General features: G+C 39.5%; 1 protein-coding gene across 1 annotated transcript in view; it reads right to left on the minus strand.

Annotated features, from left to right (window-relative positions):
- The window catches only part of LAMA1 (laminin subunit alpha 1), an 89,725-nt gene that overhangs the window by 8,322 nt on the left and 60,210 nt on the right, over nt 1–21,193 (minus strand). Inside the window, exons 34-55 of the mRNA XM_053396500.1 lie at nt 20,842–20,940; nt 19,726–19,837; nt 19,411–19,573; nt 17,542–17,752; nt 17,203–17,319; nt 16,959–17,122; nt 16,351–16,480; nt 14,835–14,928; nt 13,066–13,182; nt 11,606–11,788; nt 11,098–11,252; nt 10,031–10,174; nt 8,348–8,481; nt 7,892–8,042; nt 7,357–7,481; nt 5,348–5,498; nt 4,722–4,866; nt 2,303–2,444; nt 1,607–1,721; nt 1,236–1,406; nt 872–1,023; nt 159–344 (exon numbers count right to left, since the gene is read on the minus strand). Of these exons, the coding sequence (XP_053252475.1) occupies nt 159–344; nt 872–1,023; nt 1,236–1,406; nt 1,607–1,721; nt 2,303–2,444; nt 4,722–4,866; nt 5,348–5,498; nt 7,357–7,481; nt 7,892–8,042; nt 8,348–8,481; nt 10,031–10,174; nt 11,098–11,252; nt 11,606–11,788; nt 13,066–13,182; nt 14,835–14,928; nt 16,351–16,480; nt 16,959–17,122; nt 17,203–17,319; nt 17,542–17,752; nt 19,411–19,573; nt 19,726–19,837; nt 20,842–20,940 (3,161 nt within the window). The remainder of the gene's footprint in view (nt 1–158; nt 345–871; nt 1,024–1,235; nt 1,407–1,606; nt 1,722–2,302; nt 2,445–4,721; nt 4,867–5,347; nt 5,499–7,356; nt 7,482–7,891; nt 8,043–8,347; nt 8,482–10,030; nt 10,175–11,097; nt 11,253–11,605; nt 11,789–13,065; nt 13,183–14,834; nt 14,929–16,350; nt 16,481–16,958; nt 17,123–17,202; nt 17,320–17,541; nt 17,753–19,410; nt 19,574–19,725; nt 19,838–20,841; nt 20,941–21,193) is intronic.

Here is a 21,193-nt window from a genome sequence, read left to right on the forward strand (position 1 = left end):
GTTTGGGGGTTCCTGTGTGTTTTATTATTTTTCGTTTCTTAGCTTTAATTTATAATTGTGTTGTGTACATTATCACTTTCATAGAAGCCACCTTGAGGGAGCTTTGGCTCTGAAAATAAAGGCTGTACACGGATATTTTAATTAAATAATAAACTTACTCCATATTAAATATCAAGTTGGTTATACAGCCATAGAAAGAGCCTGCCATCTTTAGTCCTAAAATGCCTTCTCCTGCAGGAATCCCACCAATGAAGAAGTTGGATATATTCATTGGCCTAGTTTCTGCCAATGGGCCAAGCCTAATTTCTGCAGGGCTACTTTCATCCACCTGGACAGTTATAATCCTGGAAAGAAGAAGAAAACACCACAAAGTGAACTATTATCCAATTAAAAAAATGTCTGATTTAAGAACAATAATAGTGAGGAATCCACAGTAAATGAATCAGAAATAATGGTGGTTCTCCAAAGGATCTTGCAGTCCCAATTGTATGGCAGACCAGGCGTGTTCAGTAGCATTCCAATTAATTTCTAGCACTAATTCAGTTGTAGGTGTCGCATAAAACATGGGATTTATATGTTTCTCCATCTAATAAATAAAATAGCTAATTGTGTGTGTACTTCTTGTATCAGTACTTGGCATGATTCTCCCTGGTGGCCAAAATGTCTAGCAATTTCAAGGGAGCATCCATGCACAACTTAATCAGAGGCTCTGTAGTGTATGCAATTACCATATAAATCACAACTTCTCCATTAACAGCAGAAAAATACAACTGTGGTTATTCTACTGAAATGAACTAAACTAAGCCAGTTCTTTAGGGAACACGGTAAACTTGACAACAGGCCTTAATTAAACAAGTGATTCAGCTTCTACCTCTTATTCCGAGTCAGGATGACCGAATGTTCTCGCCCATCGCTGTAAGTTCCATTAGCAGGCTCAACGAGGACCTTTCTTGTACTTGCTCTGTCCCCGGCATTGACATGCACTGCCAAATGACCATTGACCAACATGATGGAGAAAAAGGGCTGAGAAAGATGGAGAAGATCAAGTTCAGCTATTACTTTCTTGCATACTCCTTGTAAACTGTGCTGCCCAATCCCGATTCTGCTCACCCCATTCCAATCTGAATTGTGCTCAACAGTGTGAGCATCCCTGCTTGACTTTGGATGACACCACTAGGGAATGACTAAGAAGACACTTGAGACCACAAGAGCTGAAAAGATGGTTGGATGCTTACCTGGTGGGCTTGCCTGCGCCTTCGCTTTTCTGCGCCTTTACTTAGCCCAACGAGGATGATGCCGCTGGCATTCTTTGTAGCAAAAGTGGCCATAAGTTCTGATTCTGCTGACAGGGGTTTGGGCAGCAACTCAATATAGCCATTGCTCAAGATACTAGCACTGTGTATGGGCTATTTTGCAAAAGAAGAGAAACAAAATGAGTGAATTAGATCTTCTATCTGTCAGAGACATAACAATGCAGGAGTTGATTATCTGACAATTTATCAACATTATAGCATCCATTATAGTATCAGCAGACACTGTTGATTGTTTTTTCCAGCAACAGGTAGCAATCAGTTTAAATTTACCAAGAACTGCCTGTGTGTCCTACCTCCAGAATGCAGCCTTTCCTCACACCGTATGAGTTTTTAAGCAAATCAAATGTGGAACGGGATATTTCCAAGTTCTTAATACATCCCACATATTTTCTACTGTTAAGCCCTTTCCTAAAAAGAGAAAATATTATTGGGGTGGGGAGAGAAACATTGGTCTACGATATTTAGCTCAAAAGGAATGGCTGTGTAAATCCAAATTACAGAATAGGCAAGCACACAATGAAAACTAGTAGAGGGAAACGGTTACTGGATACATTCACAATCATTTTTAATTCCGTCCATAAATTAAACCTGACACAGCGAGAAACTTTTTCTTCCCTCTGTCCCTGCATCTCTTCCCAGATTCTCAGAAAATTCTTAAGAAATATCAGGGCAATTTTCAGTTTGGTATTGGTATTTGGTTTGCAATATGCTAGGCAGACAAGAAGGGGGGGGATGAGTGTATTTATATAGATTGTGATGCATTCATGTTTGTTTTCTTAGTTTGCTTGCTTAGTTAGTTTACTAAGACAAACAAAAGCAAAAAACACAAAATAAAACACTATATAAAAACAAATAAGGAGTGTTATGAAGTCTGAAGTTCAATGCAAATTAGGAGTTCAAAGGAACCTGGGACCCTGCATTTAAATACTATATTTGAAAGTTCAAATATAGGAAGATCTAAGTGTATAACTCTTTTTATTTAAGCCTACCTTACTGCCCTTGATCGCGGTAACCCGCCAATGTAAATAGGATCCTTATCGGAACGATTCAGGTCAGAGGCTGTACCAGGGGATATTCCTTGCTTGGTTTCTTTAGAACTCAGGTTATAAGCATCCATGACTGCCAAAATCCCTGAAAGGGTAATGAAATCAGAGATTAGCAAACAGAAATATCTGAGATTTTGCTACGCTACATTTGTTATGACTCAAACATTACAGCAAAACATAATAGTAACAGGATATCATTTTGACAAACTGCTTTACTAATATGAGTCTAGATATTTTACTGAGCTAATCTAATTCTTCTATGAAGGCCCCTTCCTCATTAAGGAAAAATATGAAACATATGGCTTATATGCTATTTTGGACACTATTTCCACAACAGGTAATAGAACTGTTAATTTCCAAGTTTTTCCAGTCTTCCTGATTCAACAAACACATATGCAGTAAATTTCTCATAGGTTCATGAACCAAAACCTCCTTGGGGTGAAATCCAACAACGTATGTCTGCTTGCAGAGTGAACACAGCTGGCAGAATGGATCCTGCTTTCTCCATAATTCCCAACCCCAAATTATTCTGGAGGGCTGAAGAACTCTCCAGAGCAGATGAGGGAAGCAGGGGCAGGAGATGGGAGCTGAAAGGGAGTTAAGAGGATGGGGAGGAGCTCTTGCACAAGCAGATGTCCATTCACTTGACCCTGGATGCCATTGCTTATTTATTTCCATGTTTCACAAGTCAAGCTCTTTGTGAGCAATGGTTCCCAGTCACTCCAGTTGGATAGTGACTGGGTGAAGTATTTCTGACACTGTATGATTTCTTCCTTCCACTAACCAAGTTCCAATACTTGGTTATATGGTTGTGAATCTTAAAGGGCTAATCTCATTTTAAATCCTTGCCTTGCCTCCACTATTATGCAGTTGAGTTGAGTAGAAACCTCCACAGAAAACAACTATATAGATTCCATGCTGAAGAATCTCACTGTCTGAAATTTACAACCTGATTTGTCGCATGGTTAAACGGATGTAAGGACATTTTAGCATTAATCCAAAAGATCAAAGGCCCATGGAGAATCCAATTAAAGTAAACAAACCTAAACAGGTCTTTTGAATGTGTAAGTACTTGAGCTTATATCTGAATTGTCAACTGTCAGGCGCTGACATCAGCGAGAACAGAACCAACCAGTCAAAACAATCTCCCACCAAGGAGTAATAAAAAAGAAGAGGTAGCATTATACAGAAAGTGACCTTCACTGATAAGTCAGATCAATGTGAACAGAATAACAAAACAGCATAAAAAGTAGAATCCTATAGCATGAGACCGAACCTCCATCTAGACCAGCACCCTGCTTCCTGAAGTAATCTGGGAATGTTACAACATGTCATCGCGTGGTAGCAGCCAATGCTCTCATAAGAACACTGGAAGACCTGTTATATTTGGTTCCTCTAGTCAAATATTATCCACTAGTTGGGAGTGGCTCTCTGGGAGTCTATCCCAGCCAGAGGCGCCAGCTTAGGAGGATGATTGGTGGTGGCCAACATCTCATGCATGACATCAGGACATTGGGAGGAACCGGGGAAGGAGCTGAATGTGGTGGCCATGCAGCTTTCATGGCAAGTGGCTCTCTCTCTCCCCCTGGTGCCACCACCAGTGGGAGGCTACTTCTTGTGGCAGGAGGAGGAGGAGCTGGCCACTGGAGCTGTGCTGTGCTCAGCTCCATGCTTTGCCTCTGCGCTTTTTGGACATGGGGGCAGCCCCACCCCCCAAAAATATTGGTGCCCCCTAAAAGGGCTCAACCCCCAGCAGCTGGTGCCACTGATCCCCGCCCAACTTGGGGGTGCTGAGGATTGAACCTGGGTCCTCCTGAATGCAGAATGGATGCTCCACCCAAATAGGGGTCATCATCTTGTTCACACACACATATGCTTCTTGACTGTCACTTGGAAAGTTTCCTGTCCCAGCACGAGCCCATTTATTGATTTATGTTATTCACCCTAATGTACAACAAAGTGCATCGTCCTCATAAAACAATTCTCAAAAGCCAAGAAATGTTTAAGCTTCTGCACTATATTGAAAATTAATTCACAGAATTTTGTCACTGTTTTGCTGATACACAGTTCCAATAGATCAAGTAACTTCTCTTAGAAGTTGGATTAAAAAACAAACAAACACATAAGAAAGAAGTAATGTTGAAGTCTATTTGGATTTAGCTAAAAACATGCTTGGACATTTGCATGAAGCTGTGGCCTTTTTTAAAACAACGCAAGTTAAATCACCTGAGACCATTATTTCATCAAAATCATGGAGACAGGAATAGTTTACTTCGCTTGGTTTTCCCTCCATTTGGCTATCTGCTAATAATTATAGAAAGAGTAAGCATCTGTTTTTTTCAGCCCATATGTAACATTTTACCTTCTTTTTTGTTTCGGGTGAATGAAATTTTATACCATGTTCCATTATTGTAGCGGCTTTCTGTTTTAAGGGTAAGAGGACCTGAACCAAGATCAACAGTTAGCTTAACTTTGCCATCCACAAGCTCCAGAGACAAGAAATCCCTCTGCAAGGATGAAACAAAAGTCAGAAAATAAATAAAAGCTCTCCTCTCAATAATCTCAAGGCAACATACAATATAAAACACCAAGGGCAGTATCCAACCAACCTGATCCTGCTCAATGGAACTTCCCCCCTCATCTCCCAGCATGTTCCATGTGCCCTCCCCAAATCTGCTCTAGATGGTTGGAAGAAACCCAGAAAAGATTTAGGGGTGTGTGCAGAGGGAGGAGGGTGGCAGTTCCATTGTGCAAGAACAAGTTAGTTGGATACTGCCCAAGATTTTATGTATGCATGTCAGCGGGAAATAAAGATACTATATGCCTTTAAACAATGGTTTTCAACATTCAGCAGAAAATCATAGTACTATATAAATAGTCAGTGCCACTTTTTGTTGAAAAGTATATACAATCACTAGTCATTTCCACAGAATCTTTGGAAACTACTGGTCTAAATAGTGCTTTTAAACACTGGGTGAGTTTTCTTACTGTGCCATTAGAAGTCAGGTACACTAAGAGCCCATTTGGCGAGAAGGTGCTGAAAAATACTATGATTTGGGTCACAGTGGAGCGAAGTGACTTCTCCACCACTGAATATCCACTCCCATCAAAGTGAAATGAAGTGTCTTCATCCTGTGGGCTGCAGAAACAAACAAAACATTTAAATGGTTCCAGCCTCCAGAAAAGGAGTCGCTTTCTTGTCAAGAATGGAAACTCTACCCACAGAACCTTAAGCTAATCATTTTTATTTAAAAGCATTTATAAATCATTTATTTTAAAAAATCCTCTAAGCAATGCACATTACAAAAACTGGGCATTTTCAGCTGTTGCCTCTGTACTGTGGAATGCTCTCCTCTCGTCCACATATAAAGCAGTAAGCTTCTGCTGCTTCAGGCATCTTGTACAGATTTACAATTTTGCCCTGGCTTTCCCTGATCTATGGAATCAGCCCATGTTTCATGTGTTTGAATTCCTGTTTTATGTTTTCATATGCTGTTAATAGTACTGTTTTTTGTGTTGTGGGTCACCATCCTATTATATTCTGCAGGGTGTGATATCACAAGTTGAATTCCTCCGGGTCATCTAAGTGATCTTACAGACCAATACAGGGGGAAATTTGCTTGTTTAACTTCAATTAACTGACACAATTTGCCTACCATGTTAACCAGCCTGATAAGCGAAATTGAAAATTGCGGGCATATTCTAAAATAATTATTATGGTAAAATCATCAAGTGCAAAAACAGAATATATACATTCCAATCTTCCAAACTGCTGTCACTGATTTACTGGATAAACACTCTCAGGGAAAGTGGCTCAAGAAATCAAGCCATAATTATAAGGATTGGTCTGATGATATTAAAACATTTCTAAAATAGTCCTGCATCTCCCTCTGCTGGTTACAAATGATACCTACCAGGAATCTGCAAAATAAAATAAACATTTTTTTGTCATATACAGTTGTTAAAACATGAATAATAATAATAATAATAATAATAATAATAATAATAATAATAATTTATTATGTGTACCCCGCCCATCTGGCTGGGCTTCCCATATTTGAGAACTAAATGAATGTAATATCTGATGCTATTTTATTTGAGAACTAAATGAATGTAATATCTGATGCTATTTTAAAGCACATTTTCACAGAGAACAAATATACATGCATGGAAAAACATCCAAATCAGAGTTTAATCATGGGGAATGTGCTCTGGTTGCAAAAGTTCCCTTGTCTACTTCCTAAGAGTAGCAGTAGTGATAGATTATCATCCCCTTGTCATGTAATCATAAGATCACTGTGAGGTAGGTTAAGTGGAAAGATAGCGACTGGCTGAAAGTTTGCTTCACGACTTGTTTGGGGATTTGAACCTAAGTCTTCCTGGTCCTAACCACTGCCCCATGCCTTCTCTCATTTACACCAGTTTCCTGTGACTTTCAAACTCAGGCAAAAAAACCAATCAGCGGTAACCACAGCATTCTGCCCAACAAGAATCAGAACACACTGTTTAGTTTTTGAGGCATTGTTTTTAGCAGGAACCAAGGATTGCTCAGTTTGCCTATCATGGTAAATTATAGTTACCACAAGCTAGGAAGTGGGTGAAAAAAATCAATCTGCATTTGGGGAGGGGAAAGGCGAAGTACAAAACCAGGAATCCAACAGCCATCCATAGTTTGGCTGTAATGAAGCACATGTACTCCCTTCTTTTCATGTGGATTCTGTAAAATGGTAAGAAGGAGCTTCAATATGCTCACAGGAAACAATGGCAGGCGACTGCACCAAATAAAAGCCCCAAGGAGTTTCTACAGTCATGGTGGTGTGGTTTGGAACCTGGACCCAGCCACACAAAAGATCATGAGCCTTTATACGAATGAGGAGCAAAGCAGGAATGCCCAGCTCAACCAACCATCACTCCTGTGGAGGAGCTATATTTATGCAAACATGCAAGACAACTCCTGTTTTAATTACAGATTTCTATAAACTGTTTCAAGTTCTCACCTTCCAAAGCATCCATTGCACTTGCCTTCCCTCTCCACATAGTTCCAAAGTCCAACAGATTTGCCATTCAAGGATGCTTCCCCCATGCATCCCTTAAAATGAGTAACCTTAATGGCAGGTGATTTCTGTTACAGAAGAAGCACATTCACCATGAATGATAATAAAAAAGGGAATTTGACATTTATCCAGATAAACAGCAATCCGTGGCCTAAAGTTGTAACTTGATAATCAGGATAAATTGTACTAGGCAAATAAGAGCATTACTGATACGGTTATTCATAATTATATGTGTGCAGGTGGCTTAAAATAAGAAGAAAAATACAAAAATGATATCCATAGTCAACTAGGGGCACAATCCTACATTCAGGATCTGCCAGCTGAGAAGCTGCATGATTTGGAAGAAATGCTGCTAAACATATCTCCTGTCATCTCTGAATGTGTGGCAATTATTGTTCATTCAGCACAGAACACTGAGTGGAAAGCGACAATAATGAACAATAATGAAGTATTACAGCATGGCTATTAATTTTTTCACCTTTATTTGTCCTCCAAGTCCACCAATAAACATGAGTGTTGATTGGTTTACATCCAGTACTGTAGCTGTCCCAGATGAGGTGGCAGTTCTCATAAAGGGCTTCTGAGAAGCGTTTGCCTCCTCTACACTCAGAGTGCCAGTTCTTCCAAACCTAATTATCACAAATAATAAGGGGATTAAAAACAGTTATGCATGCTTAACTGCCAATCTGTGTCATATACTTATCACTAAAGAAAGAACTGCGAAATTTTCTGAAATTAAAAATGGTTGCATTATACATGGTTGACAGCAGATGCTCTCATCAACCCCAATTATTTGGATGAGTTGTACTTTCTAATAAAATAATAATAATTCTCCTTTAGACAGTAATTATTTCAGGTTTATTGGTGACTGTGCAAATCTGATATTCCCCTAGGGTTCATTAATTACATGTGCTGCACACCAGTTACATCTTACCTTGTAGCATGTATTCTGTGCCATTTGTTGTTGTTAATGGAAAAGTCAGGGTATTCCAGCCTTGTTGATCCAGAGCCCATATCCCACAAAAAGGCCACCTTCCCACGTCGCATCTCCACTGCCATGAAATCAGCCTAAAAACAAGGTTGCCAAAACACTGAGAGAATGCCCAAATGGCTAACGTTGGTGAATGTCAGCTACTAAAAGACAGTATTTGAAAGCATTGATCAAATCCATATGAGACTCAGTTCACATGTTAAATAAGCAGCACAGTAACACTTTACAAAGGGACGCGAGTGGCGCTGTGGGTTAAACCACAGAGCCTAGGTCTTGCCGATCAGAAGGTCGGCAGTTCAAATCCCCGCTACGGGGTGAGCTCCCGTTGCTGGGTCCCTGCTCCTGCCAACCTAGCAATTCGAAAGCACATCAAAGTGCAAGTAGATAAATAGGTACCGCTCCGGTGGGAAGGTAAATGGTGTTTCCGTGCACTGCTCTGGTTCGCCAGAAGCGGCTTAGTCATGCTGACCACATGACCCGGAAGCTGTACGCCTGCTCCCTCGGCCAATAAAGTGAGATGAGCGCCACAACCCCAGAGTCAGCCACGACTGGACCTAATGGTCAGTGGTCCCTTTACCTTTACCTAACACTTTACAACATTGGCCCACATGGGAATGATTCTCTGAGGAAACGATTTGTATCATTTGACCTCACATTGTGGATTGGGCCATTTCAAACAAAGCAACATGACTCTGCTCAAAAAAGAGGGGCTTTAATGGGATGGAATGGCTAAAATTGGCCAAACACTGCAATAAGTAGTCACCACTTCACTTGCATATTAATCACTTGTACAAGAATACTGAAAATAAAATTGGCAATCTGAACACATGCAGATCACACTGAGTTTCGAGAAGCCAATGGTTCAATAACTCAAGACACACACACACAGTGTTAAGTGCAACTTAACACTAAAAAAAAAACCCCCACAAAAACCTCTATTCAGAATTTTGGGGACCATTAAACTTGCTATGTGCAAATGAAGCATTCAAGGAAAATAAAACTAACAGTGCATTTGTAAGGTGTGCCGACAATACAAAATTATCCAAGCTTAATTATCCGAAGGATTGTTTAATTGAAGATACAGCTGGCGCTCCCAGAAAGTAGTTGAAGAACCAATTGTTATTGTATAAATGCTAACCACTATACAAAACAATCCAAATTAGCTGTAAGCAATCATGAATGCTATTAATGTCAGGAACAGTATCTTTCCATGTATTTCATATATCATATGATACAAATTTAAGAACCCTTTCCTTACCACTGCTATTTGGAGTATTCAAGAGCTGACATAGATACAATATCACAGCCTCCTTTCTTGGAGGGTTTTCAACAGAGGTTGGATGGTTATCTGTCCTGCATTACAGGGGATTGGACTAGAAAACCTTCAGGGTCCTTTCCAACTCTACAGTTCTATGGTTCTAATGTGGATTAGAATCCCCATTTCACCAATGAATGTATATGAATAGATAGAGTGACCTATCACACCCAATAGCCATCTAGTATAAAGGGACAGCTAAAAGGTTTTACAGTATATGACCAGAACACTTGGTCTTTGGTAAAGAGTTTCCTGCATATAAAATGAAGACTTCAGTTGCCGTATAAAATGTTCTAAATCCTTCTGCTTACTTTACCACTGCTACCCAGGTAAAACAGGAGGTTATCAGGTTCAGTTGTTTTAACATTTAATGTTAATGTATTATAGTTCGTAGACAGTATCTGGGGCTGATAAGCACGAATGCAGTCTCTTTCTGCAGACACAGCGACTTTAATCTGAAAAAAGAGAAAAAAATAAAAGGCAAGGTTGGTATATACGTTGTACATGTCTTCAGAAATGGTCTGTCAAATTTAAAATTGTTTAGACTTGCCTCAGCCAATTAGTTTCTAGGATTGTGTCATATTTATAGTATTAATCACCATCACCACCATCAATAATGGTGTTGTTATTAAATAATAAATAATATTAATTAAATTTTAATTTTAATGACGCAACTTTGAGGCTTTATGGAGTGCAGGGCCTTTATATATAGAAAAGCAACAAAGAGTAAGAGACACAGACAGACGGACGGACAGACAGACAAACTGACAAAGAAGCATTTTTGTTACGTTCTGATCCAGGAATTCTAAACATAAATGGGATACCTGTTCACTGTGATCTAAGAAATTTGCTAAAGTTCTGTTTTGCCCCTGTAGGGTCAAATATTTTACAACAGCTTGGTAAGGAACCAGGTAAAATTGTTGTAGGGGTCAGTTCTGCCAGCTAGTATGTCAACTGCCTATCTATGAACTACAGCACAAGGAGCAATAAGTTGACAAATGTTAATGTAACTTCACATAAAGGGTATTTCTCTAGAAACTCTGATAGATTAAGAAAACAAAGAGTTCAACATTACTAATAAGAACTACTATGGGTACAAGCTACAGAACTCCTCATGCCCTGTAAAGCTTTTCGAATTCTTTTTTCCTAACCAGTAATTTGATGCACTGCATAATAAATCACCTTTAAAACTGCAGGGAGTTCATACATAGGCGTAATGTTGTTGAAAGAAAGAAATCAAAAGTGCTACTGGATATTCCATGAGACCCTGAATTGTGGCCTGTGTCTTCATATTGCAACACACACACATACACTATTGATTCGGGCATGTGCTTAGTAGCATTTCCCCCTCCTAGAACATGTAGAATAAGCTGCTTACAGAGGCGGCCTGTTTACGGGCTTGACTGATGAGCTCTTTAATTTCCGAGATGTTTCTGCTGAGGTTCTCTTCCAGCACTTTCAGAGGCTTCAGCCTACCAAACAGGAGGCCGGCCTGGATTTCAACTTCATTCACTTTTCTTTCAGCTGACGCTGCTGCCAAAAAAAAGAAGTTGAGGTTTTGAAACAGGGTGCTGTTGCTTGAATTTTGGAGAAAACTGAAGATTTTGTTGCGTTCAAGTGAAAAAATACACACCGGTACAAAATGCACATGTAATGGCCAGTTTAAAGCATTTCTTATAATTATGGCCTATTAATTTAGGATTGCAATTCTGAAATGCATACTTGTCATGGGAAAAGTATTTAGCAAATCTCATCTGCACACTTTTAAGAGAAGTAGTATAAACTAGCTTTAATGTAAATAAAGATAAGGAATACTTAGGTTTAAAAATTAACTCCCCTCTCACATGCAGGGACATTTCTAGGGAGCAATGAAGCAGCAAACCTACCAGCTTTTGATGAGTCGATTATAAGTTCATTGGTTTTCCGCAATGTCTCATTAACCTTAGACAATGTGAATGAAGTGTTCAGGAACTTCTCACTAAAAACCCCAGTGTGCCTTAAACCATTAAGAGCAGTTGTATTAGCAGACACTGCCAGCTCTCTTACAGCGAGAATATTTTCACTGGTATCTGAAACATATGATCAACATAAGTAGATTACCTACTTGCATTCAGGGCAGAAAACTCAAGCTCTGGGTCTTAGCTACCAGTTTTGAGGCCAAACTGGGTATGTAGGGGGTTGGATAAGATGACCCTCATGGTCCCTTCCAACTCTATGATTCTATGATGCGAGAGATAAGCAAACAAGATCCCTTAACAGACTTGTTTGTCTCTTTACAATAAAGCAGCCATGGAGAGTTGAGAGATTAACACTTTCCCCATGCAGTTTCCCCAACTTAAACTGTACCCACATCCCCAACAAAGCTGTTAATTTCCTATGGATGCAAACACACAGGCACACACAGCAGAAGATAAGTATTTTAATTTATTAACATCAAGGAATGATTATGATTTAAGTAGTCATCAAGTCAATTACCTCCACTGCATTAACATTTAAATGTAGGTTTCCTTTAGTCAACAGATGTTACATTTCGGTGCACCTTAATGTCCTGAATGGTAAAATGGGTTGGTTTTTAATCTTAAGAGAGACGTTGGCTCACTGAACAGTATTAAGTTAATTGGGCCATCAAAAGCAGACTCAGCATCTTCTAGTAGAAAAAAATTCAGACACTGTCTACTGCAAATGGACTCGACAAGCAGTAGATGTTAAAAGTCTGTTCTTTTCCATTAAAAAATATTCTACATTCCAAGCTATTATTATCTTAAACTAGGTAAAGTCCCTTGCTTGTTTAAAAATATAACAGAAAAGCTACTATAAAGTTTAATTAGGTTGTTTGTATTATTAAGAAATATTATTTAGAACAACAGTAGAGCTATTCTTTGTCCTTCTCTCTCTCTCTTTTTTTTACTTATGTGAAGTTCTAAAGTTTTTAAGGCTTTTCCTAAGTCTTTTAAGGCTCTTCTTTTCATTACTGTTTCACCAGCATGCTTTCAATGAATTCAATTAAAATCTTCATTACAGCTTAAAGGTTGCAAAGGTTTTGATTTTTTGTTTGTTTGTTTGTTTCATTTTGTTTCAGAGCTCCTGTGTCTTTACAGATGAATACCAGGCAGGATGTCAATACCTTAACCGTTGCCTGGCCTGGATATGGAGCAACGAAGAGTAAAGGCTGCCTGTTGAAATTTTCTTCCTCTGTGTGTGGCAAAGTCATTGGAACCCTTCCAGAAAAAAGAAAATGTCTATCATATATGGTACATATCCAAGAAAGTGATGACCAGGGGTGCTGCTCAAGTTAAATATACTTGCCTTGTGTAATGAAGAGGAAGTCAAGATGGATTTCACTTACCATTTGGCAATGCAATCAGTTGCAACAGTGAGCCATTAAACTGCTTAGCAAATCCACTAGCTTTCTCTTTAAGTTTTTCCACTTTTATGTTCATCTCATTTAATCCAGATGTAAGCCCTGTGGAGGAATAAACACTTGTAATCGTGACATAGCTGGCTGCTTCTTCACACCACTGCTTCCAAGGTTATCAAACTCAATGCATAGGTGCAAGGCAAGACCAGTTGTCTAATAGTCTCCCTCAACATTCATCCCAAATCAGACCCCGTAGTAGAGACCACAGTATGGTAATGAGAGCAGATGTACTGTAAAAGTATGTCAGGAAAAGAAAAGGCTTTATATAGTGAGCCAAACCGCATGCTGCAAGAGAACACACACAGCAAACATCCTGTCAAAATTCTTCCCTAATGCCAAGTATGCTGCCAGAGGAGCAATGTGGAAGTGGTTCAGCTTCATAATATGTTTCTTAAATGTTTATACTCCATGCTAATATACTGTATGTATCAGTTTTATTCTACCATTCCTGAAAGGAGCTCAGGCACATGATTATGCCCATCCCATTTGATGTTCAGAACAACCTGTGAGGTAGGATGGTTGCTGGTCCAAGGTCACTTTGTAAAATTCACGGCTGAGTGCAGATCTCTTTGATATCCAAATCCAACACACAGTTATGGTGATCTAATTCTGATTAAATTAATGGCTGCTTTGCTCTCAATTAAGACATAAATCAAAATACAGTAAGCCCAGAACTTATGCAGGATTTACGTTCTAGAGATCTCAAGCCAAAATCATGTATGGTAAAAACACATTGGGATCGATGGTGGGTGGGATTGCCAAAGTCTTTTGTCCTGGACACTGCCCCCTCTCCCCCCCCCCCCACTTTTTTAAAAAAAAAAAAGATTTATTTTTTTTGAGCATGTAAAGCTGAATGTGCACTAGCTAAATGTGCATAAGTTGCAGGCTCGCTGTACTAAAGCTGTACACAGGAGATCTCCCCTGACCAATCAGGACTTTTCCACACAGGTATCTGTAAGCAGAGAGTTTTGCATTCAGCATCCTTCTCGGGAACCAATTTCCCGCAAGACTTGTTCATCTTAGGTGACAACATTTTCCCACCCAACTGTGAATAAATAATTTTCTGGTTCCTCTTAAGACTGTGTACACATGTACAGCGCTTGAATGACAAACACACTGTGGATCCACACTCACCCCTTTTGCAAACAGATGTGCAAACTTTCAAAATGAGGTGAGCAACCAACCATCTGCCAACTTTGCAGATGGATGATTCTGACAATTTTGAAGCCATTCCCTTCTCCACCACCAGCCAGCTGATTGCTAGGCCCTTACATCAGTTATAAAGCCCTCCTCACCGGCCCACTGCCCAAAACAAAGAGCTTTTTTCAACGCAAAAAGGCCTGCACGAAAGGGACAAAAATTGATGGTAGATTTGCAGCCAAGTACATGTGTCACTGGGAGAGGAAATGAAGAAAACCCCCACACTGACTTCCAGTAGGATGGCTTCCATAGCTGGAGGTGATGTGAGATATAAATAATATATCTATAAAAGTCTGTATACATACACATCACCTGGGAAAGGGAGTAATGCAAAGGGTCAGCATTTTGTCAACTTCTGTTAATTGCTGCTGGAAAGTCAAAAAACAATTCTCTCCTTTTAAAGGGAGAGGGCGTAATTGGACTTACTCCATTTGTTTTAATAATGACCATCAGTATAGCAGTCAACATTTCATAAGCTATCCATATTTTATACTTACCTTCATACTTCTTGTGCAAACTTTTTGCTTCAGCCAAAAACTTGGAGCCAAGCTGGAGAATGTTTTTCCCAGTAGAATTAAAAGTTTCTTTTGGCTTAAAATAATCAAGTAAGGAAAAATTGTTATACATGAACAAATCTATGAAAAGTATTATTTATATATATGAAAAGCCCCACAATACAATTTTTTGGGGGTAAAGTATTAATTGTCAATGTATGGCCAGAATTTAAAGGAATACATTCTTATGTTTACATATTATTCTGGTTTATGGTCCTCAATCCTAAGATTAGTTCTGCAAAGCATTTATTTCTTAGAAAGTGATGTAACAACAACAGTATCAGCAACAACAAAATATTACTATACTGGATAGTGGAATGAAATGTGTAGAAATGGAGCATTGTGAACATATCCAGTATTTAAATGCAGTACTACTTTCCTAGGGATCCTAGATTTGACAGTTAGGCTGAAATCCTATGCCGTTGAAAGTAAATCCAATTGAACTTAGCAGAACTTGCTTCTGAGTATACAGCACAATCCTATGGATATTTACTTGTGAACAAGTCACACTATGATCAGTGCTGCTTATTCCCAGTTTGCACAGGACTACACTCTAACTCAGATTATTGTTATTTTTTAATCTTTTAAGTAATTTCATAATGTGAAAAAATAATTGATCAAGAATGCCAATTACTGTTACCAATCCAAAGTCATTCACATTCTCTTTTATGAGAATGGGTTGTGACCATGAACTAACAAATCAAACTATTACATCCAAGCTTAAATTTGCCTTTGATTTTACCTTAGGCATGTCAGAGAGATCATATTTTTTATTTGAGGGCTAGCAATATGGTACATAGTTGAAGCTATGGTTTTCCCAGTAGTGATGTATGGAAGTGAGAGCTAGACCATAAAGAAGGCTGATCGCCGAAGAATTGATGCTTTTAAATTATGGCGCTGGAGGAGACTCTTGAGAGTCCCATGGACTGCAAGAAGATCAAACCTCTCCATCCTTAAGGAAATCAGCTCTGAGTGCTCACTGGAAGGACAGATCCCGAAGCTGAGGCTCCAATACTTTGGCCACCTCATGAGAAGAGAAGACTCCCTGGAAAAGACCCTGATGTTGGGAAAGATTGAGGGCACAAGTAAAAGGGGATGACAGAGGACGAGATGGTTGGACAGCGTTCTCAAAGCTACGAACATGAGTTTGACCAAGCTGCGGGAGGCAGTGGAAGACAGGAGTGCCTGGCGTGCTCTGGTCCATGGGGTCACGAAGTGTAGGACACGACCAAACAACAACAATATGGTACATATTCTGGTTCTAGGGCAAGGGTGGTCAGCCTGTGGCCCTCCAGATGTTGGGCTACAGCTTCCATCAGGCCCAGTCTGCAAGGCCAATGATGAAAACTGTAGTCCAACAACATCTGGAGAGCCAAAGGTCCCTCAGCCCCATTCTAGAGAGTGAAACATGGATTTTAGTAAGAATGCAGTGTGCTTCAGTTCTCAAAGCGGCACTTACCACATCTGTTATAATCCTGTAGGCATCTCCTGCAAGATTCGCTGCACTTTCAACCAAACTTTTAATGGTGGAAAACGCAGAGACAGCATTTGTTGCATTCAAGGACACATTCCTAACATTCAGGAGACCACTGCAGTAGGAAGGAAAAATCGTAACTTTTTCATGTTAAATTTAAACCAAATAAACATTGCATAATGCAGGGACATACCATATTTTGGAAACCGTTAAATAGATTGACTATTGCACTTTAAACAGATAAATAATTTTCATGAAATAAAAAACATTATAGTGTTGCTTAAACTCTGGCAGTACATTCCCCTAATACCCAAGGCAGCCACACTAACTGAGCTTCCCTTTGCACTTTAGCTTTCATTTGGTTTACTTATTTTGTTCAGATCCCTCAACCAAGAGAACAGTCATTTAAATACCAGTTCCTGAATCCTTGCGTTCCTTGTCCATCCTATATAGCAACTAAAAGCTTAAAATGCTGGCTAAACTCCAAGGGCAAAACTCAGAAGGGCATCAAGATCAGCAGGCCTATTGGGGTGACTTTATTGGTAAAGGCAGTAATATAGTCAACTCCACGCTTCAGTTCATGATTCACTCACCTGTCTAGTGCACGAGCAACTCTCTGTAACTCAGCTGCACGTTCTTCCGCTCTGTAAACCAAATCCACAGCCCCTCGAGTGGACATCTGCATGACCAGGTCATCCACATGCTGCCTTAGTTTGCCATTCCATAGGACCAGTCCATCCCGGTGGATTTCTAGACTCTGAATATGCAAAATTAGTTATTGCTGAGTCATGGATAATTCACTTTAACAAATGATGACTCGAGTGTTCAGTAACTTACAGATGTAGAGTTAATTACATCTTTAGCAAGTGCAGCAGCTGCATCCACCTGTACTTTGCCTTCTCTGGTCAGCATAACCGAGAGTTCCTTCTTTTCTTGAACATTCAGCTTTGTTTGCTGTGGCATAAATGCAACGGTGGGCAAATTTAATACTTGGTAACAACAGTTATTATAGAATACGTATATCTGACATTCTATACTTAAAAGGACCACAAAAGGTTAAAAGTTGCTTCTCTCACTAATCTTAACATCAATCCATTTTTAAAGCAAATTTCCCTTAAAGGCTACTTTACAATTTCTCTTGTAAAATCAAATGACATATATTGCCAGTTTCCTTACAGTGTATTCCTTGAGGTTGCTGTTAATAAGAAAAAGCAGCCGCATGGTTTCATTTGTGTTAGTTGTAGCCTCGTTCACAAGATCCTTGGCTTCCTGAAGTCTGGTGCTGTGGTTTGATAATATGTGTTTTGCAGTTTTTTGTAAGTTCTTAAATTCCTGCTGTGGTCTCCCATACTCTTTCTGGATTAGTAGCAACAAGCGTTCTGCCGCTCTAATAAACGTGGAAAGGACACTCAGTTACATAAGCTTTCTTAAAAGTAGAACAGATCAAAAGTTGTAGAAAGATATAGTCCATTGATAAATAGTCATATCGCATTTTGGAGGGCAAAGTGAAAAAAAGACTCACAATGCATGTAGTTTCCTATCACTGTGAATTATCACATACACTAGGCACACAGAATTCTCTCACTCTAATTCACATACTCATAGACAAATTCTCACACACCAGTGAGACAAACAGGCACATTCCCAGCATTCCCAGAGAACTCAACTCCAGCACTGGGCTGGATCTGGCTGCAAAGATCCCTCTGCAAGCTCCTAAGAAAGGTAAGGTAAAGGTAAAGGACCCCAGGACAGTTAAAGTCCAGTGAAAGGCAACTATGGGGTTGTGGTGCTCATCTCGCTTTCAGGCCGAGAGAGCCGACGTTTGTCCACAGACAGCTTTCCGGGTCATGTGGCCAGCGTTACTAAACCGCTTCTGGCACAACAGAACACCATGATGGAAGCCAGAGCGCACAGAAACACCGTTTACCTTCCCGTCACAGTGGTACCTATTTATCTACTTGCACTGACGTGCTTTCGAACTACTAGGTTGGCAGGAGCTAGGACAGAGCAACGGGAGCTCACCCCATCACAGGGATTCAAACCGCCGACTATCTGATTGGCAATCCCAAGAGGCTCAGTGGTTTAGACCACAGCGCCACCTACTTTTTAGAGCAAGTTTCTCTAAACAGCAGGCAGAGGGATTTTCTCTCTCCATCTTGGCACTAAGTACCACAGCACTAAGATTAGAGATAAAGTCTCTATCTACAACTTAAATAAATTATTTTATAACTACCATGTGCGACAGCCAGAAATGTTGTAAAAATCAGGCTATTTTGTAGCAAGGAGTGGCTCATCCAGTGTGGTGGAGCTGCAGCAACAGGATCCTGGCAATGGCATTACCATGGAGGGAGGTGGTGGCAGTGAGGTCAGGGATGCACAGATCCACTACTGGAGCCAGTCTGGTGTGCTCATCAGTATACCAACACTGTCTGACCTCATTGCCTCTTTCTTCCTTCTTAGGCTTGCAAGCAGCAGCAATGGCAGTCCAGTGGCTACTGTTGTGGTTTTACTGAGCTCTTGGCATCTTCCTGTGTATCACTTTAAAAAGATTACTGAATGCTTCCAAAACACAGTTCTTCAAATTTATTTTTAAAATGAAATAAGGCTCACTTATTTTCCAGCACTGATTCCTTTCCCAAGTTTCAAATTCAATTCCTTGCTTATAGTAGTAACAGATTAAAATAAGAGTTTCTGATTTTCTCATCAACATTATCTAACTCATGGATCATGGAACTGTTCTAAAAATGAATATATAAATGTAAGTTACGTTTATTGTTTGATAGATACAGATAGAAATTGTGGCTTTGTTTAAAGCACAGCTGAAAATCAAATCATTTTATGCATTTAAAAAAAAACACATTTGTCTAGCTTGATTCAAACCTCCTAAAGTCATCACATATTAAGCTTCCATTTAAATTAATATACTGACACACTTCGGAGCCTACTGCCTGCAATTTCCTCTTTTAAAAACATTTTAGATGTACTTCTCTATATGTTCATTGCATATGTTAATAAAAGCATGATCAGAAACACCAGTTGGCTTACTTTAACTCAAGATTACTGTCTTGGTACATCTGCTTGAAATATCTTCCACGCATTACATCCAACATGACAGGGATCTCATCTTCCAGTTCTTGAAATGTCCTGTTTGACAAAGGGAAATCCATACCTAATGTTTCATTAAGGGATGCTGCCACTTCCCCAAGTACTAGATGGAAGAAAAAGTAAGTTACAAAAGAAGAATTGTTTTAGTACATTGTACAAATGCACCCAATATATTTTATGTTTATAAATGATTTTCACAAATAATATTTGTATTTCAGAAACATAATTACTATGGCCTGCCATCAAGAATTTTACCTTTAACAGTTGCCTGTAATGTGTTGATAAATATAGCCAACTCTCGACTCTTGTTCAAGGTCCTTTCCGCAGCATCATGGAGAAGCCCTCCTCTTTCTAATATCCTAGTTAGCTAGCATAAAAGCAAATTGTGGTTTTATTTCAGTTGCTGTTAGAACAGTGGCTTCAATGGCTGAACCAAAGAATGAAGAGTGTATCTTGAATTCATACTGACTCATACAGGAAACTAACATTACTTTATGAAATGTATTTATTTGATTTTTTTTCAGATTAACTGGTTTCTATTAACCAGATCTTGCAGGAAGAATAAAAGGATCAGCAAATGCCAATCATATATCCAAGACAATTATTAACATGTCATTACTATTGGTCATAGTAAATCCTGACAGAATCAAATTATCAATTATTTCAAGTATTTAGTGCTATAATTTAGAGAGGGCATAGCTGGTAATGAAAAGATCCCAAATCTATGAGTGAAAACCTATAGTAATGGCAAAGCAGTTTAGTATTTTCTGGGTAAAAAAAAAATCTAAGGCTAGAATCCTAATCCCCTCATTCTTCCCCCTGGAGGGGTTTATGATAAAGTGGATGTTTCTGTCTTCCAGCCTCCACAAACTTCTGATGGAGGCTCCACTGAAGCACCTGCCATGGCTGCATTAAGCGCAGCAGATGTGACCTGCTGTTTGTCCTGTTTCTGGCAGTGATAGCTATTGTAGGGCCCTAAAATGGGATGTTACACAGTGGAGCAGTGACAGAACAGAGCCAGTGGATCCAAGGCCATACCATTCCTCAGAGAGGCACCCAACCTGGACTCTGCGGCTATGCCAATCTGGATGACAAAAACCACACACAAACACACACCACACCTTCTGCTTTAGTTAGTGGGCAAGTAGGGCTTCAAACAGTGGTTGATACTGCTACACCCAGTTGATCTTAACAAGGACTTAGGACTGCTCTGCCCAGCTGCCACTTGTACCCATAGTCTAGCAGACCCAATTCACTGTAGTGACTTTGATTTATAAACCAACCTAAGTAAATCCCATGGGAAACTTCTGTGGATCATTTTGAAATAAGTCTATTGAAATATCTTTGGGAATAAACAAGCAAGACTCCTACCTCTCTGTGCAGCTGGTCTGTATCACCTGAAAGGGTTACAAGATGGTCATTCATGATTTCTGTTGAGGAGGTTGGTTCTTTCTTAGTCCAAAACGACTCCTAGAAGAAAAAAGAATATTATGTACTCAAATATATTCAGCTCAGTGTTCACGACTAGGAATGATAAACAAAGAACATGTATCTACTGGCCATGAATTTTAATGTAGACAACTACCTTAATAGCGCTTATGTTCTACTAATGCTTCCAGAGCACTCCAAAATGCCTATATAGTTCCAAAACCTTCTTGATAAACAAAAGTAAAAATGACTATATGAGTAGCTAACCCAACACAGAAGCTAAGCAACACCTTAC

The sequence above is a fragment of the Podarcis raffonei genome, chromosome 7 (genome assembly GCF_027172205.1).
Source record: "Podarcis raffonei isolate rPodRaf1 chromosome 7, rPodRaf1.pri, whole genome shotgun sequence".
Lineage (NCBI taxonomy): Eukaryota > Metazoa > Chordata > Lepidosauria > Squamata > Lacertidae > Podarcis > Podarcis raffonei.